Source organism: Onychostoma macrolepis, chromosome 24 (assembly GCF_012432095.1).
Source record: "Onychostoma macrolepis isolate SWU-2019 chromosome 24, ASM1243209v1, whole genome shotgun sequence".
Taxonomy (NCBI): Eukaryota; Metazoa; Chordata; class Actinopteri; order Cypriniformes; family Cyprinidae; genus Onychostoma; species Onychostoma macrolepis.
This window is the reverse complement of record NC_081178.1, coordinates 7,047,651-7,074,028: the sequence shown is the minus strand read 5'-3', so window position 1 is coordinate 7,074,028 and position 26,378 is coordinate 7,047,651. Positions and strand designations below refer to the sequence as shown.

At 37.6% G+C, this 26,378-nt stretch overlaps 1 protein-coding gene and 1 long non-coding RNA gene across 6 annotated transcripts in view; both read left to right on the top strand.

Moving 5' to 3' along the window:
* Positions 1-26,378, top strand: part of dpyda.1 (dihydropyrimidine dehydrogenase a, tandem duplicate 1) — a 189,784-nt gene that overhangs the window by 88,458 nt on the left and 74,948 nt on the right. For all 5 annotated transcript variants that reach the window (XM_058765966.1, XM_058765964.1, XM_058765965.1 and 2 more), the window contains 3 exons: positions 1,014-1,229; positions 20,996-21,160; positions 24,595-24,663. In XM_058765966.1, coding sequence (XP_058621949.1) covers positions 1,014-1,229; positions 20,996-21,160; positions 24,595-24,663 — 450 coding nt within the window. The remainder of the gene's footprint in view (positions 1-1,013; positions 1,230-20,995; positions 21,161-24,594; positions 24,664-26,378) is intronic.
* LOC131533620 (uncharacterized) lies at positions 1,881-8,557 on the top strand. Its single transcript, XR_009269171.1, has 3 exons — positions 1,881-3,667; positions 3,755-4,171; positions 6,097-8,557. It is a non-coding gene; the product is annotated as an uncharacterized LOC131533620 (long non-coding RNA).

Here is a 26,378-nt window from a genome sequence, read left to right as displayed (position 1 = left end):
TGGGGACACCCAAGACCAATATTACATCTTGTAAAAAGGGACATAATTGGTGCCCTTTAAGTTCAACTCACTGATTCAACGATCTGAAGACTGTCAGTGAATAGCGATGTCAATTTCACAAACCTGTCCCATTTAGAAATCAGATGGATTACCTTTATGACACTTTTTGAAGCTTGATAGTTTTGCTCCCAGTTCATTGTAATTGCATAGAAAAAAAGCGACTAATGCAGTTCCTCAGAACTTCTCTTTTTGTGTTCCTCAGAAAAAAATATATCAAAGTCATAAATCTTTGGAGCGATACAAGGATGAGTAACCAATGACCAGAATTTTCGTTGTGCAAATTATTCCTCAAATAATCACATAGTTCTTAAATCGCAGCAGCTAATTACCCCAAGTGCTTCTGAAAAAAGAAAAATCAATAGCGTATCATCTGCCAAAGATCTATCTGGTGTACAAAGTGTTTGACAACTACAACATCCGTCAGGGCCCGAGTGGGTTCAGGAACGTCCCTCGATATTAGTTGTTTGTCTCGGGTGTTTTTCTCGCTAGCTTCCTCTCTCTCGCAGTGACGAGGCCTCTCTGTGGAGGATGTGGGCTGTCATGTTCCTGCTCTCGTTTTCTCTTCACTTGACACCCCCTCGTTCATTATGCGGCTGTGACATCACCACAAGGGCAATCATACGTGTTTGATAAACGTGAGGCTCATTAGAGAGAGAGCTGATGTATGACTGCTATTTGCTGCTTTTGTGCCATGATGTGAAGAGATAAACAATGCTGCGGGATTTCGCACAAACACACAAACACACTCCACTATCTCACACCGATCAGCTGCGCCATTGTACCCTTAAACGCACATGTGTGGCGGCCCGCAAAAGCGGAGTAACCTTCACAAACCTGCATTCAGAGTGACCGTGAGCTTTCTCTGTCTGAATGCTGCCAATTTTCCCTCTCACAAAGTAGAAAATACCGTCGATGAAGTCTTACACGTGTGCTGTGATTGTTTGTCGTTGCAGTCCATCTTTGGGCAGATGGTGAGCGGCCCGCCCCAGCTGCCCCTCTTCTACTCACCCATAGACACTGTGGACATCAGCGTGAGGATGTGCGGCATCACGTTCCCCAACCCGTTTGGGCTGGCCAGCGCTCCACCCACCACCAGCGCCGCCATGATCCGCAGGGCCTTCGAGCAGGGTTGGGGTTTCGCACTCACCAAAACCTTCTCGTTGGACAAGGTACTATGAAAGAACAGCCCATATAATGCAATTACAACTATAGTGTGGTCCATTTTATATTTTCAAAAGAGCCGTAGAGTAAAATTGTATTGCTCAGAGGATTTTTTTTTTTTAATGGCAAGGACCCCAAATTTAACAATCCACATGTTTGTATAGAACTTTTCATATTAATATTTTGGAGACCAATGAGAAATGTTTAAATAATTTTAATGTCAAACATAATCATTTAAAAAAATTTTTTTTTAATATTTTATTTTATTTTATTTTAAACTTTTATGTGGACCCCCTAGCACTTTAAAGCTTTCTGAGGGCCCTTAGACCCCAGTTTGAAAAAGTGTTATTTTAGTATTATTTATATAGTATTATGGTATTTATTCATTTTAGGTTTCTATTTTCACTTTTCATTTTAAATGTAAAATAATTTTTAGTTTTAGTTTTTATTATTATTATTATTATTTCTGTTTAATTTAGTTTTAGATGCTTAATTTTAGTAACTTCAACTTTATTTATTTGTTTGTTTATTTTATTTATATATATATATATATATATATATATATATATATATATATATATATATATATATATATATATATAGTGACGAGTCGGTTGCCTCCCCTAATTATCATCACCACCCCGTCCTTATTCGCCGCCCTTCACCAGGCTCCCGACGGGAGTGGGTGTGTGAGAGAGGAGGGGTGTGGAAACAGCGAGGGCTGGCGGCGTGTGATGAGGCACACCTGAACGGAATGGAGCCTCATCACCGCCGATGTTTAAAGCGGTCTTTTCCCCGTGCATGCACACTGGTGTCCTTGTGGGTCCAGGAAGGGAGCGTGGAGGGACTTCCGTGCCGCCAGAGACGTGAGCTGCCGGACCCGCGGTCCGGACGAAACCGCACCCGTGTTACGGTCGTCGGGCCAGGATGCCGGGCCGACCAAGTCCCGCCGAACGCCGAGGGCCAAGAGGAAGTGCCGCCGCTATGATGAAGCCGCTGCCACTCGCGCCCCGGACCCGAGTGGGAGCGTGTGTGGCCGCCGGACTCCGCCCCTTACCTGGACCCTCCCTTCCAGGACACTGCCCTCCTTCACAAGCCCCGCAGCACGACAAGGACACCAGACCCCTTGTTTATTTTGGACACTTTATCCCCTTTGGACACTTTATTTTATTATTTCTGTTTAATAAAAGCCTCTCCGAGGCCTGACGCCAGACCCACTGTGTCTGTCGTTTGCTCCTCCCGCCACAATATATAATATATATTATATATAAGTTTAATAGTTTCATCTAATATTTTAATTTGATTTTATTTAAGCTTTATTTCAGTCAGTGAAAACTATTTTAATTATTTCATTTTTAGTTAACAATAACAACACTGATTTGAAAATACCTGGCTTAGGAGATTTAAGTATGTTGTCATTTATGTTTATCTGCATTGTCTACAGTGTTTCTCCTCAAATTCCTAAATATAATCACCTATCAAATAATTGTTGACATACAATAAGAGTATTGATCTGTAACGCTAAACATGAAACAGCATTCCATATTTGAATCCCCCCATATTAGTTTTGTTATCTGAAATATTAATAGTAAATAGGGTCAATTTTGTTCTAATGTAAACTAGCAGATTAGATCGTTTGGTCTTGAAGAATTTGATAAGAAATGTTGCATTTCTTATTGAAATTGTTTTGATATCACGTTGTGATGTCCTGACAAATCTGAGCATTGATTTGAGATCTCTTCTGAAACTTTAGAGGAGATACACAAGATTACAGGGCCTTTTTCTTAAAAGCACGATAAAAGCATTTGCTCTCCGTTTAATCACATTTGTCATGAGAGCTCTCATTTGTGTTCTTTCTTTCCTTCGTGTTTCATCTAGTATCTCAGGTAACAATTACAGTGTATTTTTATGAGGCTTTTATTCGTTTTAATTAACAGATGAATCTGTCGAGAGAAAGGTGATATGACACCGTGACAGATGTTATTTTCACCTCCTCTTTATTCTGTGCTTAAAGCTATTTAAGTGTGATTATGATTTGTTATGATCATAAATGTTGTCGCTAAAATGAACATGCTCTCAAATAGTTTTAATGATTCTTTTTCAATGTTAAAGAATCAAAAAATAACACAGTTACAATTCAAAAACACTGTTTTATTAACTTGAAATACCCTCTCTTTTTTAGCAATGTCAATATTAATCAGGAACATATCTTTGTTCTGTTGGCTGCTTTCCACTCATTAGAAGCACTGGGGATATTAAACAAAAATAAATAACTGCTAACTATAAACCCAAGATTAAAACCGAAAGACAAGCACTCAAACTTGTGATAGACATTGCTGTAGAGTTCTATATGCTACTGACAGGAGGCGGGAGCGGGAGCGGGAGAGATCGAGTCAAATTGGTTTATTCCGACCCATGGTCCTCGGCACTCGGCTGATTTCAGACGGTGAGGGACAGCATGTGTAGTGTGCAAATGATGTTTCTCCTGCTCTGATCTGTGTGAGTGAGTGATGTAGCTGTTCCTGTTTTATAGACGCCTGTCACCTGCCTCCATTTCTGCTTTTATAAACTGTGCACCGGCCCTTCGGAAAAGGTCAGCTTTTTATTTCCAGAGACAAACGGCGTTGGGAGGGAAGAGGTGGCGACAAACGTTACAATGGAGGCTGGAAATTGCACCTGGTTTACCTTGGGAGCTCGGTGCGCCATCTGGATGTTTTGCTTAAGATCTCCTCTCTTTTTGACTAAAAGAGGAAGTGGACGACTGACGGTCGCCCGCGAAGTTGTCAGTGCGAACTTCATAGCTCGAGTGGATTTTTTTTTTTTCCCCCCGCCCCCTTCTCTCTCTCGAGTCCTGTTTTACTCTTGACATTTGTAGATGCCAGATTGGGCTGTAATATACTGTTGCTTCTATTGCCCGCCAGCATATGCCGAAATACCACCTGATATCTCGGTAAACAGAAATCATATTATTCTTTATTGTGTGCTCAGTGGGAGAGATTGTAAGGGGGCTTTTCTTTGGGGAAAAAAAGATAAAGAAGTTCTTAATGTCAATATGAATGAACAGACGCTACGCTGCTATCACCCGCCTTAAACACAGGGGATTTCTCTTTTTTTAATATCCTGTGTTTTTTTTTTTTTTTTTCTACAGCCGCCCCCCCTATCGCAACATTACCGCCGCGTGCTATTGATAGAATTTGAAATGCTTAGAGGATTGTCTACGAATATGAGAATCTTCACGCTTCTGGGTCTCGTCGTTTGTGCTCAGCATCGCTAATTAGCTCGGTTGCTTGCTAGACCGGTGGAGAACTGCCTAACAAAGCTCTGTGACCGTTAATTAGGATTAATGAACTGTATAGCATACGAAAATGTGTTGTTTTCTTGCTATTCCTTTGAAAAAGAGGCCGAAGGACAGTGTCTTCCAAATAACCCACTGGCCTTACATCCATTTTTCACGAATGACAGGATTTTTTTTTTTTAACGCATCACACCAATTACAGGATTGTTAGATATGTGATTGATACATTTGGCCCTTTTCGGACTAATTACGGATTCGTAGGCTACCTCCAGGGCTGAGGCCGAGATCCGAAGGCAACTGAGCCCAATTAGCTTTTTGACTGGTCAAGTCTGGTTAAATCACACCTGTAATTGGAGCTAACCTGATTAATGGCAAATGCGCCAGTTTGCCGCCAATCAGCACCCCAAAAGGGGCCCATAGGTGCTAGTTTTAGCCGTTGGCTTTTATACTTGTGCACTAATAGTTCTTTCACGTGAGATTTCTTTAACCCATAAGAATGAGGAATGATTGCTGCTGACCCGCCAGACTTCCGCCCACCACGGAAAGCTCTTAAAGTCTTTAACTTTATCTTACGAAACTTTCTCCGCACATCAGTCTATTCTTGAACGTGCCTTCTCACCTCGGCGTAGGAGGATTTAGTGGGCAAATCTGAATGAACTAAATATGAAGACGTATTAAGACGGATTCTCAACTTTTTAACCGCAGTTGCAACAAAAGAAATGGCACACACACACGTTTACTGTACATCTCAGATCGAGGTTTTTAATTTAATGAGAAATGTTGGATGAAGCTCCATGGTAACACAGATGAAGTGTGATGTGTCCCGTCACCCCACCGCACACTATTGTCACTTTCTCTCTCTGCGTCTTCTGCATGGCTTTATGTGTCTCTCTGCTAATTAGCAACCAGGATTTAATCAACTGCAGCATTTCTATCAAGAACGGAAAGGTTAAAGGTCGCGAACCTCACACACGCACTCACAATACTCACGTACACACCCTCTTACGCTTTGAGTGTTTAATAGGTGGCGCCGGTAATGTGTAACTCTGTAAATGAGCGTTTCGTGCGCTAAAGGGCTACAGGTCTCAGGGTGGGATAATGAGATATTCTGTCGCTTTTATTCTCATCAAGCTTATATCTTAACAGCTTAGTCTCAGTCTGCTGTGAAATAGACTTGATTTTTATTTATTTACATAAAGTATTTTTTCTGATATGGATCTGCCATGCAAGAATAGTATCTTCTGAACTATATATATATATATATATATATATATATATATATATATATATATATATATATATATATATATATATATATATATATATATATATATATTAATTTAAACTATAATTACATTTATATATATAACTTAAATTTTCTTTCTTTCTTTTTATTTTAGTAAATGGACTCAATTTGACTCATTGACTTTAAACTAGAATTTCATATTTTGAAAGACCTTTTTTTTGGCTTGATTAAACCCAGAAAGCTTCATATGCATGTGTTAAATGAAGAAAAAAGAAAAGCACGTCTATTAATTTTTCTTCACTAGTACTAAGGAGAGCTGTTTCTGTTCCTTTAGAGTGCTCGCTGTAGCTGGAGATTGGCACAACCCAGCATGCACTGTATTCAGGCTCATTTCCATTTCACACCAGCAGGAGAGAATTCTGGGATGGGGCCCCCTGAGAGTATTTGGAAGTGACACAGCCATTTCTGCACTTCCAGCTCTGTGACAGAGTTAAAGCGGAGAGATGGATAGCCTCCCATAGCTGCATGCTGGCCTGCTGTGAAGAGAGAGAGAGAGAGAGAGAGAAAGCTAGCACAACTCTATTGAAGGACCCTTCACACACTTAACAAACCTAATTATTGGTATTTGCTAAAGATATCTAGAGTGCATGATGATCAATGTCATTTTATACATTGACTTGGCAAATGAGATGTACACAAATGTTTTTTTTTTCTTTGTAACTAAATCTTGAAAAAAGAAAATTTGTACAGTTACTAGACAAAATGGCATTTTTCTTTTAATTGCTACAATTGATGCAGATAACCTCAAAATGATCAATATGGGCCGATAGCATATATCGATCTGTTACCATGAGTGATATGGCATGATTTTTTTGTTTTTAAAATATGAAAACCAGTGTTATTGTAGTTAAATAAAACTAAAAGCATGAAAAAAGTACCGGTACTTAATAAAATAAACTTTATAATAAAACTTTTGCTATTTTAATTTAGTTTAACTTGAAGTACTAAAATAACTCAAATTAAAAGTGAAATAAAAATGAATAAAGACTGTATAAAAATAAACATATAAACATAATATAAAAATAAACTATATTAACATATAAAATAAATAAAAACTACTAAAATGACAAAAACACAACAAAATTACTAAAACTTTAACTAAAATTAAAAGGAAAATAGAAAATGTGTATATTCAAAAGATTATTAAAAACTATAGTATCTCAGTGATACTAAGATGTTGAAACTGTTGAAAACAGATAATTTACACGGTCACTAGGCAGAATTACAAATGTCTTCTATTTAGCACAGATGATGCTGATAATCTGATAACTGTCAAATATCGGCCGATATATTGGTCTATTGCCATATGTGATATGCCGCATGATTTTTATAAATTTATTTTTAATAAAATGGGTGAAAAACATAAGACTTAAGATGGGATCTGGCCTGTATCTAGAGACAAAGTGTTCTTTTATTTTATTCACGCCTGTAAACAACCACCGACTATAGCAACACTTAGAAACCACTCAGAGCTCTCTATCAACCATGTACAGTAATAATGCTCAAGAAACAAAAAATCTAGATCAGGCTTCATAATATCTGCTTTCTTTGAGACACAATGCTGTTTAATAGCGTTCTGTGTACTCATGGTTTAGCTAAAGTGGCTGTTGACGAGATGTTTTTGACCGAGAACTACCTCATGATTGCTTTGTAAAATCTATCATTATTGTCCTCACGCCCCCTGTTTAATCACAGATCATTGACGAAGCTTCTCTCGTTCTCCCCTCAGGGAAAACATTGCGAAGAAGTGTTTGTAATGCAGAGGAGCCGTCTGCGGTGACGGGGGACAGACCGTCCCCATCTCGCACCTACCTCCCGCTTAACTAACATGTGTCTTTCGTCGTACCTGTCTCATCAGCCGTGATTATGCTGTGCCTCCGTGCAGTTGGCGCGCATTAGGGGAGGGGATGAGAAAATAAACAACTAAGGTGCTTTTCGACTCCGGAATAAGCATTGGAAAAGTGGGACTGTCAAAGCAGTCACTACGATCTGAGAGGTGTTGACTAATTGCCTGCTAATTACACAGTAAATTGTCTAATTAAGCTGATGGTTAATTAGGGTAAGCTTGCACAGCAAGTCTTGTGGAAGTCGCTCTCTCTCTTTCTCTTTCTCTTTTTTTTTTTATTATTAACAGAGAGAAAGCGAGAGAGTGTGTGGCTTGCCCGGGAACCTGGCTGTGTAATTGGCGCACTGGCAGTGACTGGCGGTTAACATGACACGGAGAGGCGATAGAAGTAAAGACTGACAGAATCGGGGGTTTGCGGCAAACAGCGCCACTTGTCATTTGTGCAGGGGCCCGAGCCGCGGCCCCCCTCGTGTTGCCAGCGATGCTGTGACAGCCAACAGCATTGCACTCAACCAGACTTCTCAAAACCAGTTTCTTCTCCTTTTTCTCACCTTACAGAATCCTAGGCCTGCTGCTTTTACTCCAGCTTTTGTGGTTTATAGTGGGAGCCAAAATCTGAGGGTTTTTTTAAGATATTATATATATATATATATAAAATTCAATTTGGAAACCAATTTTAAGTTATAAAGTGAAGACAAAAATATGTGTTTCAGATGTTAGCACTAATTCTAGGTCACTATCAAAGCAAACTTGTGACATTGGCCTTGGCATTGACAAACCATGTATTAGGACATTCTGTAATTCATTTACATGTTTTTTTTCATTAAAGTTTCCATTCTTATTATTACAGCATTATTTACTTTTGTATCGATTTTATATATATATACCAAAAAAAAAAAAAAAAAATTATATATATATATATATATATATATATATATAATCATTACAAAAAGTAAATAATGCTGTACTAATACGAATATATATATATATATATATATATATATATATTAATTAGTCTTAGATTTTTTGGCGCCTATTTAAGTTGCTGTTTAGTGGACTAATTGCTTGGTTCATTTGTACAGACTGATAGGTGTCATTTTATATAGGCAGACACATTTATGTGTGCATGTATGTATTTATTTCTTTTTCTCATTCATTCATTTATTTATTCATGTATCTATTTATTTATTCATTCATTTGTTTTCCTCATTTATTTTTCTTTTATTTTATTATTTTTACAAATAATTTTTGTTTACAATTGATTGTTTTTATTTTACATTTGTAATTGTTGTATTTTTTTTTACAAATTTATTATTTTTTGTTACAATTTTTTATTTTTTTAAATTAAATTTTAGAGTTTTATTTTTATTTTATTATAAATGTACAGTATAATTAAATGTTTTAGTATTTATTTATTTACAATTCAGTAAAGGTTGTTTTATTTTATTTTTTTAATTTAATTTTAATTTTTCATCTGTTTTGTTTAGTTTTTGCCTCTCTAATAAAGTGGCACATTGCAAACCAGGTTCAAACCTTTAAATACTTCAATTCAATTTTCTATTCAGATTTCTTTCCAAAGCAACATTATAAACAATAGTGTCACAATCAGCCCACTATCTTAAACCAGCATGTTTAAACAAATTTATACCTACATAAAGGGTATCTTGACATTTAAATGTATGAATGTCACCTATAATCTTCAAACATATTATACTGGACCTTTTCTTAGTACTAAATTCACTTTTTAAAGTAATTTTGGCATCTGTTGCAATTACTGTACATGCATTTACTTACAAATCTTCATTCACAAAGTATAATCTAGATACAGTTAGGCATTAGATGTATAAAGAGAACGTGCATTACTGCTGGAGACTGATTTATGCTTTTTTTTTTCCTACTGTCAGTTTTATTTATATTTTTCTCAGAAGCCGATGAACGAGTGCAGATCGAGAATCATGTCGCGTGTAAACTGTGCCGTCTCGTCGCTGGTATTTTGTTGGGGGTTATCCTGATAAGAGCCTCCTGAAACGAAGAGACGTGATACACGACAAGGCGATTCCCTCAATCTGTCCTGTCATCTAATCAATACAGACGGAGATAGGGACACAGTCACTGTTCAATCACTGCTTCTTCAGGTCGGCCAAGATGCAGTGAATACTGCCAGCAGATCAATTCAGCAAATGTCAAAGGTGAAATCCGCAACTTTTAGACAAAGACTGCACGGCTTCCGTAACCTCAGCATAACTGCCACATCTATAGAACGAATGGACAAAGAATCACATTTATCTCTTCCTGCAAGTCATCGACCAATGCGTTCTCTCAAAACAGAGACCCAAAAGGCCAAAAAACAATAAAAAGGACTGAAAAGGAAGAAAAAAAAGGGTAAACAATCATGTTTTGAACACGCATCTTTGTGTTCCTTCAGTTTAATTTGAATAAATTACGAACTGAGAAATAGTGCAAGCGTCAACTGCAAGTTTATTTACCACATAGTTTCCATAAAAAAGCAAAACACAATAGAACAATAGCAAGACAGAACTGACATGTAGAACAACAGTCACAGTCCAGTGATTTGTGTTTATTTAACAGGCAAATTAGCTGAGGTGGTGCCGATCGGGGGCTTCATCACTTAAAAAAAAGAAAAGTCCAATCGCCCAGGCTCATTAGCTACAGCTACATGTTTACATTTATAAATATACCCGTTTAATTGGGAGATCAAAGCGCCCCTCACTACCTTTTGCATGGCTGAAAGGGCAAATAAGTTGTGCCTCGCACATCTCTTTAGTCTGCTAATTTGATCAAACTCATCCTGTCTTTGGGCGCTTCGCTCCCTATAAAGCATGACACTGGGGTGGATGAGTGTTGCTTCCTGTGTTTTCATGTTTCCGTCAGTGACGGCTGATGATCAATGAGCCGGCCGCTCTGCTTTCTGGTCTATTTGAAGTGCAGCCTACTAAATCTTTATGTCAGCAATTTTAACTGCTTCATATACTTTTATTAAGCACACAGGATGTGTTTGTTGGGTCGTGTGCGCATTATGTTGAGTTGTTTCATCCAGTACTCAAAGCAGACGTCAGATGATGAGCCTCTAAAAGCGTCTGTCGCATTTACAAATTAGTTTTTGCTGCTTTTAAAACAATACAGATTGAAATTGTTGTAGTTAGAGCATGAATTCAGCTGCTAGGCCATAAACAAAAGGGAAATTTGATGGTGTATTTGACCTTTTTGCTTTAGAAAGTTTGTTTTGTTTTGTTTTGACCAAGCATTTTTGTGTTGTTGCTTCAAGCGTTTTATTAAAAATACGATGCACGGTGAACGACCTTGAACATAATAGTTTATTTAGGAGTTATTGAACTACAAAGCATTTGCAATTCATTTTTAAATGATTCTTTGAAGCATATGATAAAGTGTGTTTGTTTTTCATGTTAAAAGAACAATTGTTTATTTTTAAATGAAATTATAATAATAATAAATTATATTATTCTTCAAATTATTATGAATTAAAATCATATAATTAACAATGCTTTTGATTCTACAAATTAATATTTTAAAAATGATAATTTCTTAAAATGCCAAAGGCATATATTATTCAATAATAATTGCATTTTTAAACGTTACTAAAATGTCTTAAACTCGTCACTTCATATTATATTTTATTATATTACATGATATTATATTATTCATTTAATTCATATTCACTAATAATTAAATTTTTAAAGGTTATAAAATGTAAAATCTCAGTCACTTCATATTATATTACATTGTTATATTATATTATATAAAATATTCAATAATAATTACATTTGTAAAAGTTATTAAAATGTCTTAAACTCAGTCACTTCATATCATTATATATTATATTGTATTGCATGGTATTATACTATTAATTTTATTCATATTCACTGATAATTCAATTTTTAAAGGTTATTAAAATTTCTTAAAACCTCAAAGTCACTTCATTGTTATATTATATTATATTATATTATATTCATATTAAATAGTTCATTTTATTATAAATAATTTTTTTTTCAAATCTTCAAATCTCAAGGGTACTTCTAGTAGATGATGCCGTTCATATGAGTTCTGTTTGCAGAAAAGTTTGGAAACCTTTCCCATAGGTTATAATCTTAGTGCTATAGACGTTTAAGATAATGAATCAAAGTCATTGCTGAGACCCTCAATCTAATAACAATTATGTCCAAGTGAATGTTTATCCCTATCGCTGAGGGTGACAAATATATTGCGTGGTCTAATTTCAGACTTGTTTGTTGGCCTGGGTTGATTCGGCGTTCAAGAGGGAAGCCACGGGCCAGTGCTTGTGACTTCCCTTTGCACCTAGAAAAGTAATTGGTGAAAAGAACTAATGACCAAGCTGACAGACAATATCCCTGTTCATTTATCAAACAGGGTTAATATCCTCTGTTCTGACTTTAATTTATTAAGTCTCTTTCAGGGGAACTGATCTCACGCACTTCTCCGGATTGCAATCATGTTCAGCAGCAGCCTACGTAGCTTTTGGTTTGCTGTTTTTTTTTTGTATATGTGTGTAGTTAGGCATTTGGATTTATTTGTCGTTTTTTTCCTTTGAAAGATATTGTGTCCAAAAGCATGTGCTATGAAGTCAGTGGGTTTATTGACTGCATGAGATTCAAATCAATTTTTACAAAACCAACTTTCATTTTCCATGATTCAGTGAATGTCATGCATGCCTCTATTCCAGAATTGTTCCTCTGTCTTATTTTAAGCAGCATGAGGCCTTGAAACTTAAAGAGTTTTTTTTTTTTTTTTTTTACTGGAGCTGAATTCTATTCACACGAGTTAGTGGAATGAAAGGCAGTTGTATGGTATTGTGCCTCTGAGTCCTTTCACTGAAGGAAAGAAAGTTGTCACATGGTTTATCAAGGTTCTGCCAGTGCAGATGTGTCTCTGGGACGTTGTCATGGATTCAAGGTTGCTTCGATTTTAAGTGACAGCCATGGAGAGAGGATTACAGCAGCCGCGGAGATCATTGTCCGAAATCTCAGCAGACATCAATGCGTGTACATTCAACACATACAGAAGCACACACCAAACATCGATTTATGCACTTTCAAATAGGGCTGAGGTAGTTGAATGCGCTCCTTTGAGTTTATGTGTAGAATTTATAAAAGTAACTCAAATATCAAGTTTTATCAATTTTGGCCCAAATGTTGTTTTGTTTTGCTTTTTGTTTTGTTTTTCACAGAAAGAAACATCATAAATGTTTTATTTTGGGGTGAACTATCCCTTTAAGAGGGTCTAACATCCCATGTTTCTCACATTTACGCAGTGATGGGAATAACGGCGTTATAAATAAACGGCGTTACTAACGGCGTTATTTTTTTCAGTAACGAGTAATCAAACGAATTACTGTTTCCTCCATTACAACGCTGTTACCGTTACTGACAATAAAATAAGGCGTTACTATATTATATTAGAATTTTATTTTTCAGTTCAACTGAATGGATGCGTCTAGCTGTATTTGACGTACCATAAACTCTAGTGTGAAGGCGCACGACTCGCCGTCGCTTTCTCTCACAGACACGCACGCAAAGAAAGATACAGAGCAAGAGAGTCTTTCATAACATGCAGAATTGACGCGCTACATGTAAACGATATTCTTTGTTGTATTTTCCTGTCAAAATAAAGGAGTTCCTTTGGAATTCTTCAGCTTTTAAGAACTGCCGGTTTCTCTGGTAGTGGGCGGAACTAATGCGCAAACGACAATCTCATTGGCTGGCGCTCACATATTATCGTCCCTGTTTTGATTTCAGCAAATCAATTCGAGCGAACGCAGACAACGTGATTAATATTCATGAACCCAGCAGCTCATTAATCCTTAGTGCGTTTTATATTGATGACAAATATGCATTCATACTTGGTTATTCTAATTACTAAAGTTCTATCATCATATAATATTATATTATAATGCTTCACTGACTGATGCTAAGTGTCAGTAGATAAATAGTGTAGATTAATGTACAATGTTTTATAATAATAATTTATTCTTATTTAATTTAACATATTTAATATTGGGGGCATCCAAAGTTATTTGACATTTGAACATTTTTTTTTTTTTAAAGTAACGCAATAGTTACTTTCCCTGGTAATTAGTTACTTTTATAATGATGTAACTCAGTTACTAACTCAGTTACTATTTGTGAGAAGTAACTAGTAACTATAACTAATTACTTTTTTTAAGTAACGTGCCCAACACTGCATTTACGCATTTTCAACACATTTTCAAGGGATAGTTCACCCAAAAATAAAATAATCATCATTTACTCGTTCATGTCATTCCAAACCTGAATTATATTCTGTCTTCTGTGGAACAGAACAAGCATACATATTTTGGAAAAAAAAAAAAAAGTCTGTGTTATTTCAGTGTTGTATGGACCCCATTGGCTTTCAAAATCTTATTCTGTGTTCCACAGAAGAAACTCATACAGGTTTGGAACAACATGAGGCTGAGTGAATGATATATGAATGTTCATTTTTGGGTGAACATGATGGCTGGTAGCTTCACGCTCTCTCTTTCTCTTACAATATTTTTCTCTTTTTTTCTGGTGTTCTGTGTCGGTTGGCCTGGGTACACAGGAGAAGTGAACAAGCCGTGGTTTGATTTTTCTGTCATGGCTGTTTATAATGATTAATGCCCCGACTTGGGGCCACTCAGTGTAATTATGGCTCTTCAAGATTTTATTATTTTATTTGTCTGCTCTCCATCCTGCAGTGACTTTAAGGGCCCCACAGAAATCAGATACAGGACCAGAGCAAATGTCATCCACAAAAGCATGCACCTTTTCTGTTTTGGAGTCATTTTTAATAGATATTTCCTTTGGGTAGTGAAGGGAGGGTTTATGTGAATCTCTTAACTTCCCCTGTAGAATCACTTTTTTTAATTATTCATGCTGAATCATCCATCATGTTTTTAACGCAACAAGAAATATGCACATTCTGTAGTCATTTTGCAGTGTGGTGTTCATTGTTATTCTTTATGTTTGTGTGAGTGCGGTTCTTGCATACTATAGTTATACAAATGCAGTGAGAGAAGACTAATCTCGCAGATCAATTCTGGTGATGCAGGCTGTCTGGAAAGCAGGTACGATCCATGCAGAATGCTGAGCGTTTCACCCAAATGAGTCTATAATGCATTTAACAAGCAAGACTGATGGTGTAATTTGCATTAGAGTATGGCTTTGTGTTTTGTGTCAAAGGAAGGCTGACACAACTAGTACAGGTGTTTTATGTAAAATACATAAACTTAATGACCTGACTCCTTTTTATTGAGACAATACAGTGGGACCACAATGGAAATCTGGGTTTAAAAGTCTAATATAAACCTGGAAATAAAGTTTTTAGATATTTTTAATTTCTAAAAATACAAAATAAATATTTATTTTAATTCTGTCCTATTCCTATTCTAATCAGAGAGTTCAAATAAGCAATTTTGTCATATTCAGCATCAGCTTTTATGCAATTTGCAGTTCATGCAGTTTGAGACTGTACATACGAATTGTTCAAAATTTTTGTCTAAAATTTGTAAAAGCCTGTGGTTTTTTGAAAAAAGTGTCTTATGCTCACCAAGAAAAATTCTATAATATTGTGAAATTTTATTATAATTTAAAATAACTGTTTTCTATTTAAATACATTTTAAAATGTAATTTATTCCTGTAACGCTGAATTTTCATCAGTCATTACTCCAGCCTTTAGTGTCACATGATCCTTCAGAAATCTTTGCTCTAGAACAATTTCTTATTATTATCGATGTTGAAAACTGCTTAAAATTTTTATGTAAACTGAGATACTTTTTATGATTATTTTATGAATGGAACGTTCAAAGAACAGCATAATCTAACTTGTATTTACTGTCAGCTTTCATAAATTCAATGCATAACATTGCTAAATAATTGCTGAATAAAATTATTAATTTCTTTCAAGAAGAAATTCTAATGAAAGATTTCATAAATCAAAAAATATCTAAAATATATTTTTGAAAAAATGCAAAATAGAAGCATTTTCTGAGTGGTCTCATACTCCTCCCCCCCAGTATGCTATTTTCATTCTGTCTTACTTTTATGTATTAAACACTTAGAAAAAGCAACCGCTGGAAAGCTTTGACCTAGCTCGCTCTGATTGAACTTTTTTTTCTGATTGCACCATTAAATGTCTTGCCTGCTTGTTCTTATGATCCAAACTGACGGTAAGAAACTGCGTGCATTTTCCCTGCAGTTTTGATCTTCTAAAATAAGACAATTACTGCGGGATGCTGGATCTGAATAGCAAAGCATTTGATATGGTATTAGTTCAAGCCTGTGGTTTAATGTGTGGGATTATCGGCCATTGAGCAGTATATTCCGCACTTGATCTCCCCTGCGTGTCTAGAGAGGGGGAAAGCAAGAGATAGATGGGAAACAGCAGCGCGCATCTTCCGCAGGATAATGAAACGTGTAAGGAGAAACAGATATTCCGTTGCTACGTTTCAAAGGTGGTTTGAAAAATATGCAGATGATCGCAGTAAACGTCAGTGCAGTAATGAATTATGATAGTATGCTGATCATACTTCCAGACTCCATGGCTTGTATGCAGTCTGTTCGTGTGGCAGTGTGAGGTCAGAGTACAGTATATTCTCATTAGTATGTGAAAGCGTGTGGACGCGGGTTGTGATGTTAGCACGAGTGTGTGAGTGCGGCGGCGGCAGCGATGGCGTAGTCTGCTGCATTTTGATTAGTAGTTCTTGCATGTGTCCGCTTCTGAAAGCCTGTTTGTTGTACAGGAGGATTAGGGGCCTGTTGTGCTGTGATAAAACGTTGTTAGCTCAAAAACACACATGAAATGGTGAGCGAGACTGAGCCTCTGTAGGGAAAAAAGGAAAAATGGTCCTTCCTGCATTTCCTCTACTGGTCACAGTCTGCGAATGGTCAGTGGGACCCCAAGTGGACTGAGTCCTTATAAAAACCAGCATACAGCCAGAGGGGGTCCAGCCATGTACAGTGGGGTCCAAAAGTCTGAGAGCACCATTAAAAAAACGCTTGCATTTGCATTTTTCATGATTAACGTATAAACCTGAATGACTTGCTTCAGTAGAACAAAAACGGTGGATGTTTGTGAATGAAAGCAGTTTAAAAGTATCGTAAAAGTGCTTCACACCAATGTAGAGTTGTTCTTTTGAGTCAGATCTTTTCAATGAATCAGTTTGTCCAGTTCACAAACCAGTCTGAATGATTCGTTTAATAATTGGATCAATTTGTTCCTTTCAAATCAGTGATTCAGTCAATCAGTGATTTTCAATGATTCGGCTGATCAAATTCACAAAACCGTTCTGAATTGCTTGCTTACTAATCACACTGATTCAGATTTTATGGAATCAGATCTTCTCAATGAGTCGGTTGATCCAGTTTTCAAAAACTGTCTGAATTATTTGCTCACTAATTGGACTTTCTTGTTTCTTTCAGGTCAGATTTCTTGCATGAATCATTTGATCCAGTTAACAAGACCAGTCTAAACGGACTGATTTGGTTCATTTGAGTCAGATATTTTCAATGAATCGTTTGATCCAGTTAAGAAAACAGTTGATATGTTTGCTAATCAAATTGATTTGATTCTTTTGAGTCAGATCTGTTTCGGTGTATCAGATGATCCAATCCAAAAAAATAGTCTGCACTATATTGAACTGATTTGGTTCTTTTAATTCAGATCTTATCAATAAGTTGATCCAGTTTACAAAACAGGTGTGAATGATACTGTTTGACTGATTCAAATCAGATCTTTTAAATAAATCAATTGATCCAGTTCACAAAACCATTCTGTAGGATTCACGAAAGAAAGTGGACCATATTTATGACACTTTTATGATGATTTTCAGTCCTTTTTTGGAGCTTAAAAGCCACAGTCTCCTTTCATTCACTGTAATTGCATTTAAAAGACTAACTAGTAGAATTCTAATTCGAGAAATATTTATTCCTTAGTTTTTGTCATTTCAATTTTGTTCAAAAAATCTGGAAAAAAGAGAAGAAATACTAGATTTATAATGTGTTCTCAGACATTTGGACCACACTGTAGGGTAAAACAGAAACCCATACTACATGTCCATCCCGGGCAGGTTTTATCCCGTCTTCCACTGGCTGGTGGCAGTCATGCATATTAACACTACAGTCTATGTAGAGGAATGAATTTACGTCTTGTGTCCATCGGCGCTCATCTTTGGGAATCCAATTTGCATTGAGATGCATGCTGGGAAGGAGAGAATGGGAAAGTGTGCGTGTGTATGTGTGCATGTCTTATCTCTTGTCGCTGTGTGCGGCACCTGTTTCAGCACGCCAGACCTCTGTCTTTGGGTAATTTTCATGGTTTCTAGTTGCTTAATATTAAACGTCTTGTTCCACCCTCGCCTGATAATCCAAAGCGCCAGCAGCCAAATGTTCCCTGGTCACGGCTTCATTAAATATAGACTTACAGATTGGCCTGGAGCACATGGGATGGTTGTCTGAATTCCCAAAAGAGTTTTCACTGGAGGGCCGCAACACTTTCATTAAAGAAGAGGTAACGTCTTCATCTTCAACGCAAGCCATGTATGAAAATGTCACTCGTCAGCCAGAAATCACGCACTGAATTGCAGAACCACGCACTTGAATGTTTGAATGTACCTGAAGAAACAGATTGGAACTGTCGATCTGTGGTCCGAACCGAACCTCATCTTATCAATGATGAGCTGAAATCAGAAATGTAAGTGTTGTGGATTGTAGTCCATGTATGTATGTTAGCTTTGAAGTCATCTTCATGTGAACTTCTAAACCATAAATTACTATTATTAGTAGTAGTATTAGTAGTAGTAGTAGTAGTATAGAAATGTAAATTATAATGAAAATGATAATTATTTATTTATTTATTCATTTTACTGATTGGTTGAAGTAATAAAAGTCATTTTATTTTGTTTTGTTTTATTTTATTTTATTTTATTTTATATATTTTAGGTAAACTCTCTATCATGAAGCTGGAGTGTCATGTGTAGTTACCAGGGCGTTGATATCTGGTATCTAGGGGCTTACAAGCATTTTTAGTGCATTTGTAGATGGTTTCTAGTGATCTAGAGCTTTGCTTGTCATAGCCTCTGTAATATTTTCATCTCTAGATACGGCTCATGTCATATTTGGGTTTTTGTTGTTGTTCTGTTTTGTTTTCTCTGTTTTATAGTCTGCCAAAAAATCAGAAGTCTTTTCACACCTTTTCTCAACATGCTGCGTGATTTGAGGTGTCATTTATGTCCACAGCACAAGCTACATGTTTAATACTTAAAAGTTGGAAGTTTGTTAAAATACCCAAGCATGGGAAATAACAATAATGATTTAATTACTTGCAAGCACGAGAAATAAATAAACTAATGTAACAATTAATTAAAATGAGCTAAAAATGTGTAATGAATAATACAAAAACAAACCACACATTTGGAGCCTCACTTCTAAATCAAATTTATGCTAATTGGATCACATTTTCAATGAAAGTTTCTTGTCTCCGTGGCTTGAAAAGTGCTCAAATGTTGTAAAATGAAGTTTGCGTGCCATTATTGTAATTGTTCTGTAAAGGCGTAGGTTCTAATTAGTATATGCAAATTGTCCTCTCACACTGTTAAATTATGATGGATGGTTTATCAGAGTTCAAAGGATTAAGCTGTCACTCCCTTTTGTTTGTTCTGTTCAGTTTATCGGTTCAATTTTCACAGCAAGAGAAGAAGACGAAACACGGAATGTAATTTCTTAACCCTTTAGCCTCTTAGCGCCACGGTCTTAGACACATTGGATTAAAACGAGTCCCTCTTTGTCTTTAATTAATGATGCTTGCTAAGGATTAGAACAAACCCCTAACCTTCAGTTTTAAACGTCAGTGCATATCTGGTCCCACACACCGTTTGTGCTACAGACATGAATGATACCTCAAATCATTAGACAGGGTCCTGAGACCAGAATATCATTAACTCTCAGAAACCATACGCTCTTAAAAATTAAAGGTTCTTCATGAGACCACACATGCCAATGAGGAACCTTTATTTTAAACAGTGTATGGTTTTCATCCATGGAACACGTTCTAAAAGGGTGTGTTCACTGTGATTCAATAGAAGAACCAATTTAGGTTCCTCAAAGAACTTTTCAGTGAACAGTTACTAAAAGAACCATTTTTCTAAGACATTTTAATAATCCAAAGAACCTTTTGTGGAATGGAATTCTCTGGAATTTCAATGCCAATAAAGAACCTTTATTTTTAGGAAAGAATATTTTCACTGAATAAAAGGTTCTCTATAGTGGAAAAAAATGTTCTTCACAAGGACTGCTGACTGAAAGGTTCTTTGTTGAACCAAAAATGGTTTGTCTTCAGCATCGCTGCAAAAAACCTGTAAATATAATCTCAGTTTGTCATTTACACAGGTTTGAAATGAGACACAACAGATTTCTTGGCTCAATCCCCAGAAGATGCATCTACATCGGTGAGAGCATCAATTCATTGGCTTGGTTGAACCTCATATCGAGGGCCAAAGCCATTAGCCATTAGCCAATAGCGGTTCACCGGATGCCACGATCCTCGCGACTTTGCCAGCTTCATTAGCTTGGCTTCTAATTTACCGCGTGGACTGATTACTGTCCGGCCAGGATGACCTGTACTCTATACATCCAATCAGTTTGGCAGGGAATCCTTTGGGACTCTAATGCCAAGAGATGAATTTTCAACTCCAGCTTAATGTAGTACAGAGAACATCTATCAAGGCTTGTGGGCATGCTGGCACTTTTGAGAAAAGACAAGCCTCTGCTACATGCATAAAATGTAGTGTGGGAAAGTGTGAGGAAGGGAAGATATTAGTGCAAACTGATGGATGAATGACTTTATTTTGTAATGTAAAAACCCTTTTTTTGTGGTTCAAGTAGACTTCATTTTCCCTACTGCACGGCACAATTTCAAACGTGTATGATTAAATATGAATTTAGCTCCACTTCAAAGCCCCCTGGGAGAGGGAAGGAGAAATAACGCTATTGAATTTGTGTCATGAATTTCTGTAGAATATGGCCGTAATTGTCTTCTTTATGTTGTTCTACACGGAAATTATAGCCGCGGAGCATATTTTATAGCAGTGGAGTCTGTTGGGATAGTCGGAGCGAGGTGAATTTGTAGGTGTAGGTCTTTTCCTCTAGTACGCTAATTATTAGTCGCTAATGGAGGTGCCGCGAGGTCACGTACCTCTGAAGGAGTCTTTGATCTGAATGGTAACTGCTTAAATCCTAATCTCTTTTTTTTTTTTTCTTCTTTTTTTTCTTCATGCAGGATTTGGTCACCAATGTGTCTCCACGTATTGTGCGTGGAACCACTTCCGGACCGCTGTTTGGTCCCGGGCAGGGCTCCTTCCTGAACATTGAGCTGATCAGCGAGAAGACGGCTGCCTATTGGTGCCAGAGTGTGACGGAACTCAAAGCCGACTTTCCTGACAATGTAAGTTGGACACAAGCACTTTGTGGAACATTGTATTGAGAAAATGGACCAGTGAGATTCACAGCGGGCTACCTAGCGTGACACGTCAATAATAGAATGCACGAGTCCATCAAAATGTCATGATGTGTCACTGTGTTGACAGTCCCTGCTAGTTAGTGATGTGATTTTTATGGATCTGTTGCTAGTTGGACAAGGTGTAAGAATATAAGAGTCTTTATTTTATAAATTAGAGTCTTTAACCAGAGCAGCTGCTGTTTTATTTCTACATTAATGAAGGTAGATATGCACATGAACATGTTGAGAAGCGAAAATTGTTCTTTGTAATCTCTTCCGCACAATGCATGGGAGGAGGTCTTGGTAAAATCCGCATGGGACTCTCTGTGGTAGCTAGTTATTTTCAATTTTTCCTCAGCGGTTTGGCTCTGAAGTCATAAAAATTTGAATATGATTTCAATATTCATTTCTCATTGTTCCATTTATTATTCATAGTAATGTGATCCTCATGTTTGTTAATGAAATCCAAATATTTATGATGTGAGCTAGCTCCATCCATAAGTACATTTTTTTTATTCAGCCTTCGTATCGGTACAGCAGGAGCGGCATATGCTTGCTGAAATTACAAAATGACAACTCATTTGTTCACTTCTAAGATTCTTGTATCTGGGTTTCTTTTTGTGCTCAAGAAATATCAAAGGATTAATTGATTTCTGCAGGACATTCTGACGGCAATCACGGGCAGCACTAATGGAAGTGATGCCCAGCATTCACTGGGGCGGCTTTTGTACTGAGGATGAAAGCAGCAGAGATGTATCGCTTCTTTCTGAAACAAGGTGAAGAGAGAGTTGAGAGAGAAAAAGAGAGAAGCTTCTTTTAAGGGCCCCGACTGAGCTGAGATATGCTTTACTGCCGTAGCACCTTAAGAAATTGCTTGACGAGCGTATTTCCTGTTAAAACAGAAAGTTGAGCTGACATATTTGTATGCCATGAGTGTAGGGTATTTTTGCTAGTTTCCTGGAAAAGAAAGACTGTACAAATTTTAATATCTTCTTATGCTAATTTAGTCTTAAACATATTTAATTATATATATATATATGCATTTAAATACTCAGATACTCTTTAGTCTTTATCTTCTTAAAAAGAATATAACACATTTAACGATATTTAAATTATATATATATATATATATATATATATATATATATATATATATATATATATATATATATGCATAATTTTTCTTATATATTTTCTTTTATGTTTTTGTTAAAATGAAACAAACTGCATTCGTGAGAGCAGTATCCAAATATGAAGGTAATATCAGCGTAAAAAAGAAAAAACAAACTGGCATATTGAGTATTTTAATTAAGTCTTCATGTCACAACACAACTGAGGTAAAAATCTGATTGAATTTCAAAGCATATAAAAAAGAGTTTTGGATCAGGCTGGTGAAAATTGTTCAAAAAATAGACACCAGAATTTTCTGAACAACTCAAAAAAATAAAAACACTCAAAACTTTCCATCAAACAAAAGATCGAATGCATGTTTTAATTATCCTTTTAAGTACCTATTGTCATACCAACAGATGCTTTAGAAGACTCTGAGCGTGTTCTTAGCACGATTATTGTTTCTGTTATTAAATTTGTCAGTGTGAGAGGGAGAGGTCAGGCTGGTTGGTTCTCATGCAGTTCATAGCTAGCTATCCCTCACATGTACACCCGCTGCGCTAAACGCTGTCTTTACCGTTCCTGAAAAAGAAACCTCATCAGGATGCTGCTCTGGCAATTGTGGCTCCGAACTGGACAAATTGTGGTTTGCCGTTATCAGTGCTTCCATTTTTCCCCGTTATTAGGAAATGGTCACAGCACTGCGTTAGAGAGTCGGCGGGAATCATCGCTCCACATGTTCTCATATGGCCTCCAGGTGACTCATCTCCATGGAGACACATTGTTAGAGTGTAAGGTGGGTTCGGAGGCGCTCGCCCGGAGGGAGGTTATTGAGCTTATAACCAGGTAATCCCCGATCTTCCTCAAACCCTGCAGCCTCGGCACCGGTTAATGTGACGCTCCGGCAGGGGGGCTCAGGCTGGATTGGTGTTAATAAACTTAAAACTAGATCCCTCTCCAGCTTCTCAAGGGCCGTTCTGCAATAACGTGACGTTAAAGTGAGCAAAGGTCAAGCCCAAATCAAAACAGAATACCGGCGTCGCGTATAATAATCGAAATGAAGCCTGCGGCGTTGATCTCTTCGTCTTCTTTGGGAACCCTGCTGTTGCTCACCGATGTCCTGAGGTTTATGGTAATATTACCAAACACTATTTCAGGGTGTATCAAATATCACTTATATGTCAGTGTTGTACTGTAAATCTCGGCGGTAAATGTCAGAGTGCTTAACTTTATTTGCCCCCTAAAACTTGGCAATATTTTCTGCTCTCGTGTAGGTGGGCTAAGCTTAGCGCCTAACTGCCTGCTGCTTTTGGGAAAGCGTAATGCCCGAGAGATTTATATCTAGCGGAAATTTGTCCCGGGGGGACAACACAGCCTCCAAGTTTAATATCCTCCCATGAAATCAGTTTTCTCCGAGTCTCCCCGGACTCCTGTTCTCCTGTTGTTAGCACCAATCTTCGCCGTCCCCCGTGCCGCCCACCTCCACCTCATCAGCGGCGAGTGTAAGTCATGGACATCTGATGAGACAAGAGTTTAGATGTAATCGTGTCGTTGGACCAAGGAACACAAGATAGGCTGGCCTTCATTGCAGGGTTTTTCTCCACATCTCTGCAGCTATTAGGCACATAATGGAGTGCGGCCACATATGCGGTTAACGCGGTTAGATTTTTCCTGGAGAAATATCACGACGAGGGACACAGTGCGCTGAAATGTTGACCTGGTAGCTACTCTTTCCGCTCGCAAGTGTGGGCAGAAAGTCCATCTCTGGAGAATTGGTGCTATGGTACGCTCTGTACGGTTTCAAAAGCTTTTTATGTCCGTGATTACTGAAAACCAGGAGTTGTTTTTGAGAAGCAGACCTTCCGTAACCTGTTTTATGACTGGCTTATTGTGTGTCCGAAGGAAAAAAGAAACAACAAACGGTGCAGGCTAATCCAGCAAATGCTCTTATCTAACACCCTGCTCTGGGGCTTGATACTGTTTTAATAAAGGCGGCGCAACAGTGGATTTGTCCTGGTCTTGTGAATTATAAATATTGATTTTGTGACTTTGAGGGTTGAGGAGAAGGCGGCAGCTGCTTTTTAAAGACAAGATAATGGCCTTCAGATCCATTTTATAATGTGCTGAAATGGGACCTTGATGGGGAAACCTTTTGTACACAATGAAACGGGCCTCTGTTAAAGGCCACAAGGTGAGACAAAGAAAACCTGTTCTTGAATTCTGTCCATGCTGAAATCTCTCTCTCTTTCTCATTCTTCTCTCCCCCATAGATTGTCATATCCAGCATAATGTGCAGCTACAACAAAGCTGATTGGACCGAGCTTGCCAAAATGGCAGAGGTGAGTCTTTGTTATGCTAATTTGTGAACACACACAGTTGTGAAATAATAACCTCTTCCCTTAGGGATAATTTGGCTCTTTTGATAACACTGCATGTGTACCCACGCCATCGCATACTGTCCTGTACCAAACTGCAAAACCAACATTTACTGTTATCCAAAAAAAAGCCCTTTATTGAATCACTGGCAGCTAATCCTGGATCTAAAGTAGGCTACATTTACGGGAAATGCTCTTCGGAAGCAACTAATCTGATGTTGCCAAGAAGCTGAGAGGGATGAGACAGAGGATGCCAAGGAGTGAGCCGCTGATGGTTGGATGAGATGGGAGGAGAGATGGAGAGGGGGAAGGAAGGATGGAAGAGAGAAAATGAGAGGACTTCCCAGACCAGACATCATCAGGCCGGTCCATCTGTGAGAATGGAGTTGTCCAGATCCCAGGATGTTGCAGTTAAACTAAGCAGCATCAACCCCAAAATGCTTTTAACTGCAGATGGCTTCAACCCCCAAAAAAATGCAACTGCAATCACCATCAACCCTGAAACGCAAACAACAATCAACAACTTCAATAGGCATCAATTGTAAACAGCCTCAAATGGCATGAACATCAACTGATATCAACCTCAAAACGTCATCAATTCCAAAATGCCATCAACTGCAGAAGGCCTCACCCCTAAAAAGGCATCAACTTAAACTGGCTTCAACCTCAAAACAGCATTGACTGCGAAAGGTCTCACTTCCAAAAAGACATCAGCCCTAAAATGTTATCAGCTTCAAACGACATCAACCTTGATCTGCAAACAGCGTCAACTCCAAGAAGTAGGGCTGCGATGATAAATCGATGCATTTCTATTCGTGAATCGATTGTGAGATTTTTCAAATGCATCGCAATTCTCTCTGGAATCGATTCTGAGCTTAGTTTTTAATTTGGTTTCATTCTAATATAGTTTTTAACCACACACTCAAATGCTCACAAAGAAGAGCTCTGAAGACAGTTTGTGTTTTTGGCTAAGTCATGTAATTGCACCTCGGCTCAGAATGCTTTTCTGACGCAAGATTAATGTAAACACATTCTACTGTGAACACCCTTGTAATTCACTTCAACCTTTTCGAACTTCATGAATGGTTATTTTAGTTTCAAGTGTGTGTAAGGAATTCGAAGCAAGCAGAATATAGCTGTTTCTGAAGCACGCAGTGCCATCTGCTGTTAAAAACTAAGCTCAGAATCGAGAGAGAATCGCGATGCATTCGGAAAATCCCAGAATTGATGCAGAATCATTTCTTCAATCACAATGCATCGATTTATTTTTCCAGCTCTAGCAAGAGGGCATCAACCTCAATTGGAATAAACTCCAAAACGGCATCAAGCCCAAGCACCATAAACCCCAAAATGCTCTCAGACAGTTTCAACTCCAAAAAGACATCAACCAAAATGGCATCAACCCCAAGCAGTCTCATCTCCAAGTAGGCATTGAGCTCAGTTGACATTAACCCTGAAATGCCCTCAACCCCAAAGAGGCATAATCCTCAGAAGGTATCAACGGGATCAACCCCAAAATGTCATCTCCAAATGGCCTCATCCCAAAAACAGAATCCTCCTCAACTGACATCACCCTCAAACAGCACCAACAACTCCAAAATGGCATCAAGCCAAAAATGGCTTCAACTTGAAATGACATCTACCCCAAAACAGCATCAACGACAATTAGCCTCAACACC